Source organism: Lutra lutra, chromosome 17 (genome assembly GCF_902655055.1).
Source record: "Lutra lutra chromosome 17, mLutLut1.2, whole genome shotgun sequence".
Taxonomy (NCBI): Eukaryota; Metazoa; Chordata; class Mammalia; order Carnivora; family Mustelidae; genus Lutra; species Lutra lutra.
Genome location: NC_062294.1, coordinates 4,386,717 through 4,399,772, shown reverse-complemented (window position 1 = coordinate 4,399,772; position 13,056 = coordinate 4,386,717). Strand labels below are relative to the sequence as shown.

The window sequence follows — 13,056 nt, the reverse complement described above, 5'->3', positions numbered from 1 at the left end:
TCTAGCCCCCTACAAAGCTTGTTTTCCCCGAAGTCGCACAGCGAAGCAACTCTGTGCAGCGAGCTTTCTGCACAATTGCTGAGAACATGACACTTGTCAGCAGGGCCTCCTCCCTCCGCCACCAGGTGCCTGGCCTCCTGCCGCCAGGCTTCCTTGGGAACACCCCTCCTCCCAGCTTTTCCCGCCTTGGGACTGGTCGCAGGAGCAGGTACCATGGGAGTTCACACATTTCCTCATGACCCCCAGGAAGCGTACTGGGGGGGGGGTGTGACTAGTGGGGAGACATTTGTCACCCCTCAGCCTCACGGCCGTGGGCAACCAGGACTCACTAGGGGCCCCCCAGAAAGATGCCCGCAGCCTTGCCACCCCCGCCCACTCCCCTGGTAAAGTGTGCAATTCCATGTAGTTCCGGAGACACAGACACTGTCATGCTCAGAGCGGGTTTCTAGTTGCGGAACCCACATGCGTATCATTAACAACACTGGGGCAAGCGAACCAGCTAGGTCTGGGATGACCCACAGAATTCATGGTTCTTATTCTGCCTGGCACTGTTCTAGACGGATCACGTCCTGATGGACTGAACCTTCCGGTAACTCTAAGAGGTGATAGGTACCATCATCATACCCATTTCACAGATGAGGAGACTGAGAAACAGGTGAAGCGAGTTGCCCAAGGCTGCACGGCCAAGCTGCGGTTGGGCAGGAACACGAAGCAGGGCAGGGGGCTCCACAGGTCCTCCCTCTAACTGCGCAATGCTCTGCCTAATTAATAATAATTAATTAATGCACTGCCCACCCCGCGTGCTGGCGTGGCAGCTGTGGAGGAAGATACAATCGCACAGCCACAGCACAACCACTCCCCACTCCGTCTGGGGAGGCCTGGACCACACTCACATGATGCCACGCAGAGGCCTAGGAAACGCCTGTGGTTTGGGCACCGTTGTCTCCCCCACGGTGTGCTGGCGGAGTCTTTGATGACCAAGGCATTGCTCCCGACCTCCATCGCCACAGTCCGGACACCCGCGCTGAGTGTGCTCGGCTCACCAGAGGGCTCCGGCCCCTTCCTCGCCCCTCCTGCGCGCTCCACTGGCACACGACCCTGGCTCGCAGGACCTTGTGCCTGCCGCTGGCTGACAGGGGTTTATTTGTTCTTCCAGGACCTGCCTGACTTGGAAGATGTGGACACAGGCGAGCCTCTGGAAGGCCAGGATGATGAGGTCATCAGCCCCCTGTCCCCACCATCAGCCCAATGTCACTGTCGCTCTGGTCCTGTTAGAAAGCACAGCTCCATGCACGTCAGGCGCCCACACACCTCTGCACCCCAGGGTCTGCCTCTGCCAAGCAAGTGCAGAGCTGCCCGCTCCCAGATGAAGCACCTGGGTCTTCCTGAACACACCTACTGGCACTGATTTTTTAACAACTCCTCGTATGTGCTCACCGGGGAAAATTTTTCTGTCCTTCTGAGGTGGCTGGTTTTTGTTTTCGGGGTGCCTGCCCCGTAGTGACACACAGACAGGGAAGGGGAGTGGACGAGACAGAACTGGGAGGGGTGGTTCCGCACGGATGGGAACTGCCGGGGCCGGGGTGCAAGGACAGGGTGAGACACCATCTCTGGGCAGGAGCTCGTCACCAAGGGAGGAAGTTCACACCAGCCCACAGTTCCCATGGGGAGCTCCTCTCCCAGGAGGCTATGTCCCCGTGGAGTGTATGGCAGCCGGAGGCCCAAGCTCTGAGTGCAGCTGACTCAGGGCCCCAGAAGCATGATGGCGTGGCTGGCCCCTGTGTCCTCAAGTCCCAAGGGTGGAGGGTGGGGCTCCCTCAGGCCTTTCTTGTACGTGACGACAGAGTATTTTATGGTCAGTAAAAAAGCAGCGCTGGCACTGGGCATTTCATAGCGACTATCCTGAAAGCAGCAATTTTCACTCTTTCTTAACAGATGTGCTTTCCAAAGATCACAGCCATCTCGAGCTTGAGTGATGACAGTGACCCTGAACTGGACCACTCCTCACTCCCAGTGCCAGAAAACACCTCTGATGCCCTTTCAAACATATTCGCCATCCCCAGGGACACGTGGAGGAAGGCTTCGACGCCCTTCTCCACCATATGTGAAGCAGCAGCCAAGAGGGACTCGGAAACACCAACAGGAGACACCAAGGCCCCACGCCCGCTGATCCAGGAACTCCCCGGCGAGCAAGCTTCAGGCCAGCCACCAATGCCCCCAACCTGCCATCAGGACGCCCCACCACCCACTCCCAGTGAGGACAGGGACAGTGACCTACTATCAGCCTCGCCCCCAGGTAATGCCACCCTAATTTTAAGACCATGGGGGCCCATGCCCCCTGCTACCCACCCTGGTGGGAGGAGCAGCTGCTGGGCTGGAGGCCACTGTGGATTGTGTCCCTGCCCACGGCTGCTGCTGGCCTGGCCAGAGAAGCCGCACAGCCGACCTGCTCCTGGTCGGCCTGACCAGGGCTGCCAATCACCACGCAGGTCTGGAGAACCCGGGTTTTCACCCCCGTCCACACCACCCGATCCTCAGCCTCTCCAGACCCAGGTTTCTGAGGGTGGGCAGGCTCTGGTGACACGATGACAGGGAGTGTGGGACAAAATGAGGGGGACTGCTGGCCTGCGGGTACAGGTGAATGCTGAGAGGGGTGGTGCTGGCGGGGAAGGGTGGCCAGAGCACCCGGCTGGGTGGGACAAGTCACCAGCTGACCAGTCGGCCTGGCCGGGAACTAGAGGCTCAGGCACATGGCCAGGGAGAGGCACATGGGGAACGTGGGGTAGCGCTCACAGGTAATGGGCAAACGGGGCAGGGCAGTGTGGAGTCCTGTCGCTGGGCCTCTGCTGAGCCCAAGTGGTTCTAACGCAACACTAGCCGGCAGCCAGGGTCGGTACCTGACTCGAGGGCAAGCACAGGTCCCGAGAACACAGATATCTTCTCTCCTGCCTCCTCAGGTGAGGTCACGGAGGAGAACGAGGTGCAGGCTGAGACAGAGCTCGCTGAGCCCGAGGCGGGAGAAGACCGGGAGGACATTGAATTTGGCTTGGACTGAACCCCAAGGTGGCTCTTTCGTCCCTAGACTAACGGGGACAGTGAGCCCAGAGCTAAAGGCCCCCCTATGGGTGCAGGTCACCCCCTTGGCTGGGCTCCCCTTCCTTCCAAAGAGTCACAGTTCCTGAGAGCACTCGGCGCACCCCCCCATCTGCTGACCCCATGCAAGCGTGCACCACTGTGTTCCTGCGCTCAAAGCAGAACGTGACATCCCAGGGTCTCTGGGGCAGAAGTTGTGTAACCGAGCATTACAGACATTTTAGTATCCGCGTGAGTTCCCGTGTTACTGGGTCGTTTCACATGCGCGCGAGTCCTGTGCGACTCCTTCCACCAGGTTCCCTGAGAAAAGCAGCACTCACACGTGCGAGGAGAAATCTAGAGCAAATGCTGGTGTCTTGGGACATTCTGAGGGCAGGTTTCCCCACAGGGGAGCAAAGCCTTCCACAGAGCCACACGCTTCGGAAGAAGGGATGCAGGGGCCGCTGCCAGGCTTATTCAGGTCCTAAACGTGGGTTCCAAGTGTCTCCCTCTGTGAAACGTCTGATCACAGCAGACGCCACTTAACCGACACAGACTGAGCGGCTGCCCAGCAGCTCCCCGTGAGTGCGGCGAGGAGCAGGTGCCCTTCCATCACCCCGGTGTCTTGGGGGGAGGGGGCAACAGCCCCAGCTCCTGGGCAGCGCGGCCCACCATCTCCTGGAGGGAATCCCCACGACACAGCCCTTCAGGACAGGACCACGAGGGCCGACTCAACATGCCTCCGGAATGACCTTCTAGCAAAAGTGTAAGGAGAGGAAACAACTATCCTGCTGTTCCCGTTGCTCTGAAACAGGAAGACCTGTGCCCCGGGGACTGTTCTCTTCCCACTTCCCAGCTTCCAACCACAGAAGGCACAGCAGGTCCGGGATGAAGGGCTCCCCAGAGGGGGACCAGCTCCCCTGGGGCCCTCAGAAGCCCATGCGCGGCTTCTTCCGCTGGGGCTGAGAGCCACAGGGGACGGGTGCCCGCTGCCTGGAGGGGGTGGCCCGGAGGCTGGAGGTCTGGGAGGAGGACACAGCAGCACCTCTCAGGGTGGCCCTTCGTGGCGGCAGCTCGGCTGTGCCTTCCTGGGGGGTCTGCGACCTGGAGGGGGTGGCCCGGAGGCTGGGGCTCTGGGAGAGGGGTGAGCAGACCCCACGCGGGCTGTCCCCTCCGAGCGGCAGCTTCGCCATGTAGTCGCGGAGAGTCTGCCGCCGCTCCGAGGGGACACGAGCCCACAGCTTCTGAGTCGACTCATGGGAGGGCGGGGTCACCGGTGGTCGAGGCTTGGCTTCGGGGGATTCGCGGTCTGGGCTACGAGGGGGGCTGGTGGCATCCGAGAGGCCCAGGCGGCCGCTGAGCGAGGAGAAAGTGCTGGACAGCTGAGTCCGGCGCTTGTGCCGCTTGGGCGGTCTGCCGGGCCCGGAGCTCCGGCCCCGCTGCCTGTCCCACCAGCCCGCCATCTGGCCTTCCCAGGCCGCCTCCAAACGTGCGCTGAGCTCGTCCTCGGGGCCCGGCTCGGGGGCAGGGGGCGGCTCCGCAGAGGGGAGTGGGCCCAGGTCCCTCTGCTGCAGCAGCCTCCCTCCAGCCATGGCCGCTCGGAGACCCTCTGGCCCCTTGCGCTCCCCCGTCCTCTGCTCCATGCAGCCCAGCAGACGGCGGTGGGAAAAGGTGGGTGCCGCCCACACAGGGGGAGGCGGGGGCACCTCCAGCAGGGCCTTCAGCCATCGGCTGCAGCATGCAGTGGCCTGGGGAGTCCAGGAAGCCGTGGGGGCATGGAGGGTAGCCCCGGGGTCTGCCTGGAGGCGGAGGCGCTGGTAGAAGACATCCCCGGCTGCTGAGAGCTGGAAGAGCGACAGGACTGGCTCGGAAGCCGGGAAAGGGATGGTGGCAGCCAGACCTGGACATGAGAGTGACAGTGACGCCAAGGCCCAGCAGGGATCCCCCATGCCCCCCACTCCCGGATGCACTCCCCGGCCCCAGCGCACCTATGGTCGGCGCTTTCAGACGCTCCTGCAGCCGCCATTGACTCTTGGGCTCCAGCAGGGGAAACGCGGAGAGGGAGTCGCTGCTGGAAGGGAGAGACTGGGGGGGCCCCGCCAGCCTGGGTGCAGAGGTCCCCTCTCCTGGAGGAAAGCCAGACAGCTGAGGCCCTGCCCATCGTCCCGCATGCCTCCTGCCCCAGCCCAGACTCCTACCTGTAAGGTGTAGCAGCCGCAGGTGCCCGTGCTGGGCGCCCAGGAGCAGCGGCCGTGGGCAGCCGGGCCGTGGCGGGGGCAACAGCTGGGCCCATAGGGGAGCCGAGGGGAGGTCATGGTTCCACTTCAGCATGGGCACCAAGGGGAGGCGCTCATCCACCAGGTAGAGCGAAAACTGGGGGCCGATAGGAAATGAGAAGCGTGACCGAGGGAGAACCTGACAGAGGGGGACGAGACAGGGCAGGGGAGGGACGGGATGGGGAGACGTTGGGGGGAGGGACAAGCCAGACCGAAGGACACTACAATGGGGATGAGTGGGGCTTGTAGGGGGAGGCTATGCACAAAGGCGACTGGGACTGAGGGGGGCCGTGAGCGAGGGGGAGGAACGCAACTGCGGCGGGGGCGGGGGGGGGGAAGAGCAGCCAAGGAAGGCGATGGGGATGGGTGCACGCGTGCGTGTGTGTGTCGGGTGTGTTTGTGCGTGTGCCTGAGTGTGAAGACCGCACACCCCAGAGGGCCGTGTCCGAGGCAGGAGAAAGCGTGTGATGGGACAAGCAGCTCCGCGTGGCTCTCAAGAGGAGTTCAAGGCCCGGAGCTGTCCCAGCAGCGTGACCGCCCTGATGCCCCCCACCCCGTCCCTACCGAGTAGCACCACATGGGGGAAGCTCCCCGGATATCACTTGGAGTGCCACACGGGAGTGACTCTCAGGAAAGGCGCAGTCTTGTCACACAGACTGCTACCAGGCCTTCCCCGAAGCCGTCCAACCCTGGGACCTGTGCTCCAGACGCGCCGGTTACCAGCCTGGAGTCCTGGCGGGTGGGTGGGGGGCAGCCCCTCAGACCACCTCCCCTTCTCCTGGACACACAGGGAAACTGTGCCACACAGCACAGACTACTCCCCTGACACCCCGTGCCTTTCCTCCTGCACCGTGGGGCCTCCCCACAAGGCCGTTCCCACCCGCCTGTTAGCACATGCCAGCCACAGACTCAACAGTCTTGCGATCCCTGTTTTGCCGGAGCTGTGCTGGACACCGTGCGCCGGGCCGCGGGGGCAGGTGTGGCTCACCTGCGTACAGATGAGATGGAGTGTAGGAGGCAGGGGCTCGGGGCTGCACGCCCCCAGGTACTGGGTCAGCAGGACACGTTCTCCTTTCTGGCATGATGCCTCTGCGCCCCCACGAAAAAGCAGCAGACCACAGCCGGGTGGGCCCTGGGGGAGAAACTCGGGTCAGCCCTCCGTGGCTTGGGGCTGTGGCAAGACTCCGACCAGTCCCCGCCCCGGGCGGGCAAGGTTCATGGCCCTGCCACTCTTCATGCCCTCTGGGGAAGATGCCTGGCCCCAGCCCTCCCCATATCTGCTCTGCCCCACAGCTGCGCCTGTGCCGGTCCCCTCCGCTCACCTGAGTGTCAATAATTTTCACTCCTGTGCGGTCCCCCACAGTCAGCACCCGGGGATGAGCGGTGAAGTCTGCCCAGCGCCAGGGAGAAGGGTCACAGAACACAAGGGTCTCAGGGTCCTTGTAGACTTGCTGCAGCCTTGGGGAGACAGGCCAGCCATGGGTGGGGTGATGGGCTGACATGGAGGGGCCCAGGGTCCAGAACACATTGCACAGGGAGCACGGGCTGTGGTTCGGGGGGAGCTGTGTGTTGCGGTGGGGGGTTTTCACAGGAAAGGGGCATTACCCGTCCTGGGGGGTCCACAGACAGACGGCTCCGGAACGGCTGCAGACAGCCAGCTCCCCGGGCAGGTGTGGGCTGTAGGGCACAAGGAGGATCAGCTGACACCCCCCAACCTTTACCCACACCAGCTCCGTGCACACCACCCCAGCCGAGCCCCTCACCTGAGGCTGATCCCAGTGGCCCCCTTCCCGGCCTGCAGCACCTGGAGAGGGGCGGGCTGCCCCTGCTTGCTGACCTTCCACAGGGCGCAGTGGTAGTCCGAGCGGACAGCCAGCAGGGCTGAGGGACGGAGAAGGTCAGAGTAAGGGAGCAAGTCAGCGAGGGAGGGAGGCAGGCGGGAAGGGAGGTGTCCAAAGGACTCACTTTCCCCTTGCACAGTGCGGGTCACCACCTGCCGGACAGGTCCGCGGAGCTGGATGTGGCCAGGGTCCCCAAGAGCCTGAGCATCACCGCCTGAGGTCAGACTGACCTCTTGGAAACCTGGGCCTCTGGCTAAGGATAGGTATATGAGCTCTGGTCACCGCAAGTCCCCCAATATCCTGCCAGTCTCCGGGACCAGGCTGAGAGCACCCCCTCCGGCAGAGAGGCCTCTACCCCGTCATCACCCCCTTGAGAAAGGATACAGAGCTTGTCTAGAGCACCTCCCGCCGGATAGACCAACTGTCCCACCTGGGGCGTCCTCCCGGGCACCCAGGCCAAAGCGCCCCCGGTGAACGCGTCGTCCAGGAGCAGCTGCTCCCACCGCACGGCCAGCTCCTCGTGCAGCAGCTCCCCGAGGAGGCTGGCCACTGACTTGCCCAGGACAGGGCCCCCGAGGATGGAGAAGCGGCGCTGTCGGTAGCTGAGGAAAGCCCAGGGGCAGCTGGGGACGAGGCAATGGCAGGAGGATCAGGCGGCAACAGTGACCAAGAGGAGGACTAGGTCCCATCCGGAGAGAGGCCAGGCCAGCAGGTGCGTTTGTTTGTTTGTTTTTAGTTAACCTAGAATTTCTTCCTTTGGGAAATGATTCCACCTTATTCCCTGCTGCAAAAGTGGTCCTAGGTCACCCCTGGCCACAGTGATAAGCTCATGGAGGAGCCAGACACCCAGGCCACGCCAACCACACCTTTCCCAGGGCTTTGGGTAGTGCCTCAAGAAACACACTAGCTTCTTCCTTGAAGTCATAAGCCATCTCACTGCCACTTAGGAATAGTTCGTCCAGGAATTGAGCCAAGCAAAGCCAAGTGAAGGAAGAGAGAAAGAGAGCCTTAGTAATGTTATTCCAACACCTAGATGCAGCCATACCTGCAGCTCATAAATTGAATTCCCTCTTCCACTTAGAGTTTGGTGCAAGGAACTGGAGCCCCTGACCACATGGGGCAGAGGAAACAACTGTGAGGGGAACCTGGACCCCCTTGGCTGCTCCCACATCACCCCAGCTAGGCCTCCCAGCCCGTCCTTTCTCACTAGCCACTTGCCCCCAGGGCTGGTGTCCACCGAGGTCCTGGAGTAGGCTCTTCACACTGACCACTGTCTTCTTCTTAGAACGGCTCTGTGTGGAAAGGCCTTGTCAAGCTCGCACACCCGAGGCTACCCTGACAAGAAGTGGGGCGCCCCCTCTCCTGGCTGGGCAGGGGTTACTCACCCGTGCTCCCTCCAGTTTGAAATTCTCCAGCATCAGCTTCCCCAGGGGTGCAAAGGCTATGTCCCCATGGTCCCACAGGAAGCGGCTGAGCTGCGGGAAGGGGGGCTGGGTCACCACGCACAGCCCCCACCACCCAGCACTGCCCGCTGTGGGGCTACCCACCTGTTCCGTAACGTCCAGCACGGCTTGGGGCTTCCTTCGGAACGTGAAACCTCCCCGGAAAAGCAGGTCCTGGGCAGTCACCCCAGGGTCCCAGGGATCTGACGGAAGAATGAGGCAGAGAAGGGGTTTGTTCAGGAACCGGAGAGGGCTCACAGGTGGGGGCAGGTGTCCTAGGTGACCGAAGATCACCAGCAGGGAGGGAAGGCCTTTGCGGGGGGAGGCGGGGGACAGAAGGGACACGGGGAACAGCTTGAAAGGAGCCCCAGGAACCAAGACACTTACCAGGACCAGGAAGCAGCAGAGGAAGGGGTCCAGGGGTCTCTGGCTCCCAGAGCAGCTGCGTGGCCATGTGCGGCGCCCCATTCTGAGGAAACACAAGCCCGAAAGGAACACAGTGAACACAGCCCCAGGCCAGGCGCACACTTTTAAAAAAATTTTGTTTTTAAATTTTTTTTTATTTTTTTATTTATTTTTATTTTTTTTTAATTATTACTTTAAGTAGGCTCCACGCCCAACGTGGGGCTTGACTCACGACCCTGATGTCAAGAGTTGCATCCTCTACCGACTAAGCCAGCCAGGTGCCTCTTCGTTTACTTTTAATGTGTAAGCACGTATCTTACCAACTCATCGGTACAACAGTCATCGCCGCTTTACTGGTGAAGAAGTAGAGGCACGGGGAGGCTCGCTCCAGGCAACAACTGGTTAAGAGAAGGGGCTGGGAGCCTGGCGCCAGTCCCTACCTCTGAGCTGCAGCCCCCCAGCCCTGTGCCGTCACTGGTTGGCCCAAGGACTGCCTGATTCTCACGCCCGCTCAGGAGACCTCATGGTTACTGACTGGGGGAGCCCACAGGCCACTCTGCTCTCCCCAGCGCTGGGCTCGTCCAAGGCCACTCAGCTCCGACACTCAGGGGTACAGGAGGCAGCGAGCTGGGCTCCCAGAGGGGACCGAATGGACATTAAACCCTTCTTCATCGGGGACCCTCCCCTCTGCCGGGCATCATCCTTAAGCAGCCTGTCTCCAAGTTGGGAGCCAGATGGCTTAGGCCTCCAGGGAAAGCCGCTTGTCCCTCCTGTCTGGGGAGGTCTCTCTCCCTTCCTGTCTCCTCACCACTTTCTCCCCACGCTGCTCTGTGAGCACCCTCTGGGTTTCGGGCAGTGCTCTCGTCACACGGGGTGATGATTTTATCCTTTGGTTGCTTGTCCTACTGGATGTAACCCTAAGTCCCCTAAGGGCAAGGGATGCCTCTGACTCATGCTGGATTTCCAAGGCCTAATGAGGCCCCCCCTTCTCCGCGTGCACTGCAGGGGCTCAATAGTGAGCATCTGCTGAGCAAAGGCAGGAAAGGAAAACCGAGGAAGAGGCAGCAGCCTGTGCTCTGAAGTGAGGGGCCACAGCCAGGGCTCTCCCCCGGATCTTCACCTCAGAGTTCTCGGGCAGGGACTCCGGCAGCATCAGGGCATCTCTCCAGCTACACATGAAGGACAAGTCAGGGACATTACTCAGACCAAGGGGGCCAGCCACGAACAGCGTGGGTCGAAGGGAGCTGGGGAAGTCCATCCTGGAAAACAAGAACCACACAGCACGTCTTCTCGGAGACTTGAACCTGAGCATGCCTTCCAGGGTTCCTGGGAGAGGAAGGACTGCCCTAACAGGGCTATATTTTGAATTTTATTTCAGAAAGATAATAAAGAATAAATAAACACACAGCCTACTGCCAGATACTGATAAGTGCTCAATTAAAACCAACCAGCCAGGGGCGCCTGGGTGGCTCAGTAGGTTAAAGCCTCTGCCTTCAGCTCAGGTCATGATCCCAGAGTCCTGGGATCGAGCCCCGCATCGGGCTCTCTGCTCAGCAGGGAGCCTGCTTCCTCCCCTCTCTCTCTCTCTCTCTCTGCCTGCCTCTCTGCCGAATCGTGATCTCTGTCAAATAAATAAATAAAATCTTAAAAATAAATAAATAAATAAATAAAGTAAAACCAACCAGCCAACCAGGAGGCAGGGGATGGCAATGTGATAGGCAGCGGCAGCCAGGGAAAGCCTCACTCAGAAGGGGGCATTTGGCACAGCCTGAACCTAAGGAAGAAAAGAACGGTGCAGACAACTGGAACGAGGGGTCCTGCCAGAATGAACAGCAAGTACAAAAGTCCTGGGGCAGAAAAGTGTGTGAGAAACAGCTGGGAAGCCAACAGAATGAATGAGGAGGAGCATGGGAGGGGATGTGGTGTGGGGGCAGCTTCTATTGTAGCTTTCAGCTCTGCTTGTAGCTACCCTATTACAACCACTGGTGGGGAAATCATGCACCCTCCACCCCAGGCTGCTCTCCCCAAGAGCAACTCAAGTTCCCCCCAAACCAGGACAGAGTCTTCTTCCTCTGTCTTCCCATGTTCAAGTATAGTACCTTGTGGGAAATGCAACTGACCCTGTGTTGAATAACAATAAATTTATGTCAAAGGAAAACAAAATAGAATAAATTTACATCAAAGGGTTGTGCCAGATTCAAACTGCTCAAGAAAAATAAGCAGCCACGCCATCCCTCTTCTTTTATTAACCACAAAAGTAACAGCAATGGTCACTTCCTGAACACCAGCAGGTGCCAGAGACGGACTACCCCTTTTATTCGTCCGTTGCCTCTGTTTCGGAGTTCTGGAAACTGAAGCTCAGGGAACAGCAAACCCCCCAAGGCCAACAGCTTGATCCCCCATCCAATTCAAAGTCCAGTTCTGAACCACTCCGCTCCCATGCAGCCACAGGAAGCAAGCATTAGCATTAGTCTTGGAAACCAAAAATCTCTTTCCCTGGGAACTGCCACTGCATTTTATCAATCTATTATGATAAATAAACTTAAAAATTTTTTTAAAAGATTTTATTTATTTACCTGACAGACAGAGATCACAAGTAGGCAGAGAGGCAGGCAGAGAGAGATAGAGGAGGAAGCAGGCTCCCCGCCGAGCAGAGAGCTCGATGTGGGGCTCGATCCCAGGACCCTGGGATCATGACCGGAGCCGAAGGCAGAGGCTTTAACCCACTGAGCCACCCAGGCGCCCCTAAACTTATCATTTCATTCCGTACATCCACGTACTGTCAGCACCGCGCAGGACACCCGTCACACAGTAAAAGCCAATAAATACTTCTCAAATGAACGGACATGCGTAACTCATGGCACACCAGCCTCACCCTAACGGCGGTCCCTATGTAAACCTCATCTCTTCGGTGAGACTGAGCGCTCTCCCAGGGCAGGGGCTGTATCTGATTCATTCCTGAGTTCTGAAGTTGGACTGCTGCCCTCACTCTTTCCCATAACGGAACAGGAGAGGGCGGTGGCACGAACCAAGGAGGCGCTCCGTGAATCCTTCTGCCCGGTCCTGACTGCAGCGCGGGAGCACCCACGCAACCCGGCGGCGGCCGCACCCCCGACAAACCCGCGTGCGCCCTTCTCCAGCTCACCTCCGCCTCCTCTCTTGGGCCTGGGCTCCAGTCCCACTGACCTCCTCCGGGATTGCCTCATCACACTTTTCACTGCAAACCCTCTCTCGGTTCCGAATGAACGCCAGCACCCTTCCCACCCACCTACAAAATCCTACCCATCCTTCAGATTTCCAGACAGCAGGCTTCCCGCGGGTTCTCGCCCCAGCACCTTCGCCTTCCCCCAGAGCACGCACGGCAGCGTGTGATTCGATCCTGAGAGACTCCAAACGGCTCTAACAGTCCCCATGGGGAAGGGGCGTCTTCTCTTCCCAGCACCTCGGTGTTTGCGCCACAGTAACAACCAGTACTTATACATCGAATGGAAAAACCCAGAAGTGAGTGAGCCTCAAACCAAGCCCGGCAGGCAGAGGGCGCCGGTGGAGCTCCCGACCCCCGAAAAGCCCCTCCGCGAAGCAGCCTCACTTCCCGCCCTCACCTCCGACCACCGCAGGGGACCCGCGGGGACCGCTGCGTGCCGGACCGCTGCCGCCACGCTTTGCACTTGTGGGGGCCTCCCGCTGCGTGAGGCAGGAGCTGAGGACCCACCGTGCAGCGGTGTATAAACCAGTGTATAAACCAGTGCAGCTGTGGGGCGACCTGTGCCAAAGTCACACAGCGTGGAGCCCGCGGACCCGCGCACAGGCCAGGCCCGAGCTCCGCTCCCGCCCGGGGCTCCCCCTCCCTGCCGTCCCCACGGCGCGCGCGCTTACGTGGCCCGGGCCCCGCGGTGCTCGTCGGGGACTGGGAACTCCACGGGACGCTCGGCCGACCCACGAGCCACGAGCCACGAGGGAGCCAGCCAACTACACCCCGACTCCAGGGCCGGGGATGGAACAGGGCAAATTAACGGTCTT

General features: G+C 60.3%; 2 protein-coding genes across 7 annotated transcripts in view; one reads left to right on the top strand and one right to left on the bottom strand.

Moving 5' to 3' along the window:
- DNAAF1 (dynein axonemal assembly factor 1) overlaps window positions 1-3,328 on the top strand; it is a 22,036-nt gene extending 18,708 nt beyond the window's left edge. Inside the window, exons 10-12 of the mRNA XM_047710433.1 lie at window positions 1,157-1,216; window positions 1,936-2,296; window positions 2,958-3,328. Coding sequence (XP_047566389.1) covers window positions 1,157-1,216; window positions 1,936-2,296; window positions 2,958-3,055 — 519 coding nt within the window. The 3' untranslated portion in view covers window positions 3,056-3,328. The remainder of the gene's footprint in view (window positions 1-1,156; window positions 1,217-1,935; window positions 2,297-2,957) is intronic.
- On the bottom strand, window positions 1,867-13,056 carry TAF1C (TATA-box binding protein associated factor, RNA polymerase I subunit C). Of its 6 annotated transcripts, none has more exons than XM_047710427.1 (15): window positions 12,913-13,056; window positions 10,157-10,295; window positions 9,019-9,100; window positions 8,737-8,834; window positions 8,575-8,664; window positions 8,408-8,481; window positions 7,574-7,812; window positions 7,314-7,430; window positions 7,112-7,229; window positions 6,954-7,025; window positions 6,671-6,806; window positions 6,337-6,480; window positions 5,271-5,445; window positions 5,061-5,198; window positions 1,867-4,972 (listed from the first exon to the last, which is right to left on the bottom strand). In XM_047710427.1, the coding sequence occupies exons 2-15, from the start codon at window positions 10,292-10,294 to the stop codon at window positions 4,002-4,004; spliced, it is 2,592 nt and encodes an 863-aa protein (XP_047566383.1). In that variant the 5' UTR covers window position 10,295; window positions 12,913-13,056; the 3' UTR covers window positions 1,867-4,001. The 6 variants fall into 6 exon arrangements, with proteins under 6 accessions (XP_047566383.1, XP_047566384.1, XP_047566382.1 ...); XM_047710428.1 differs by having other exon boundaries at window positions 5,061-5,195; XM_047710426.1 differs by having other exon boundaries at window positions 7,112-7,430.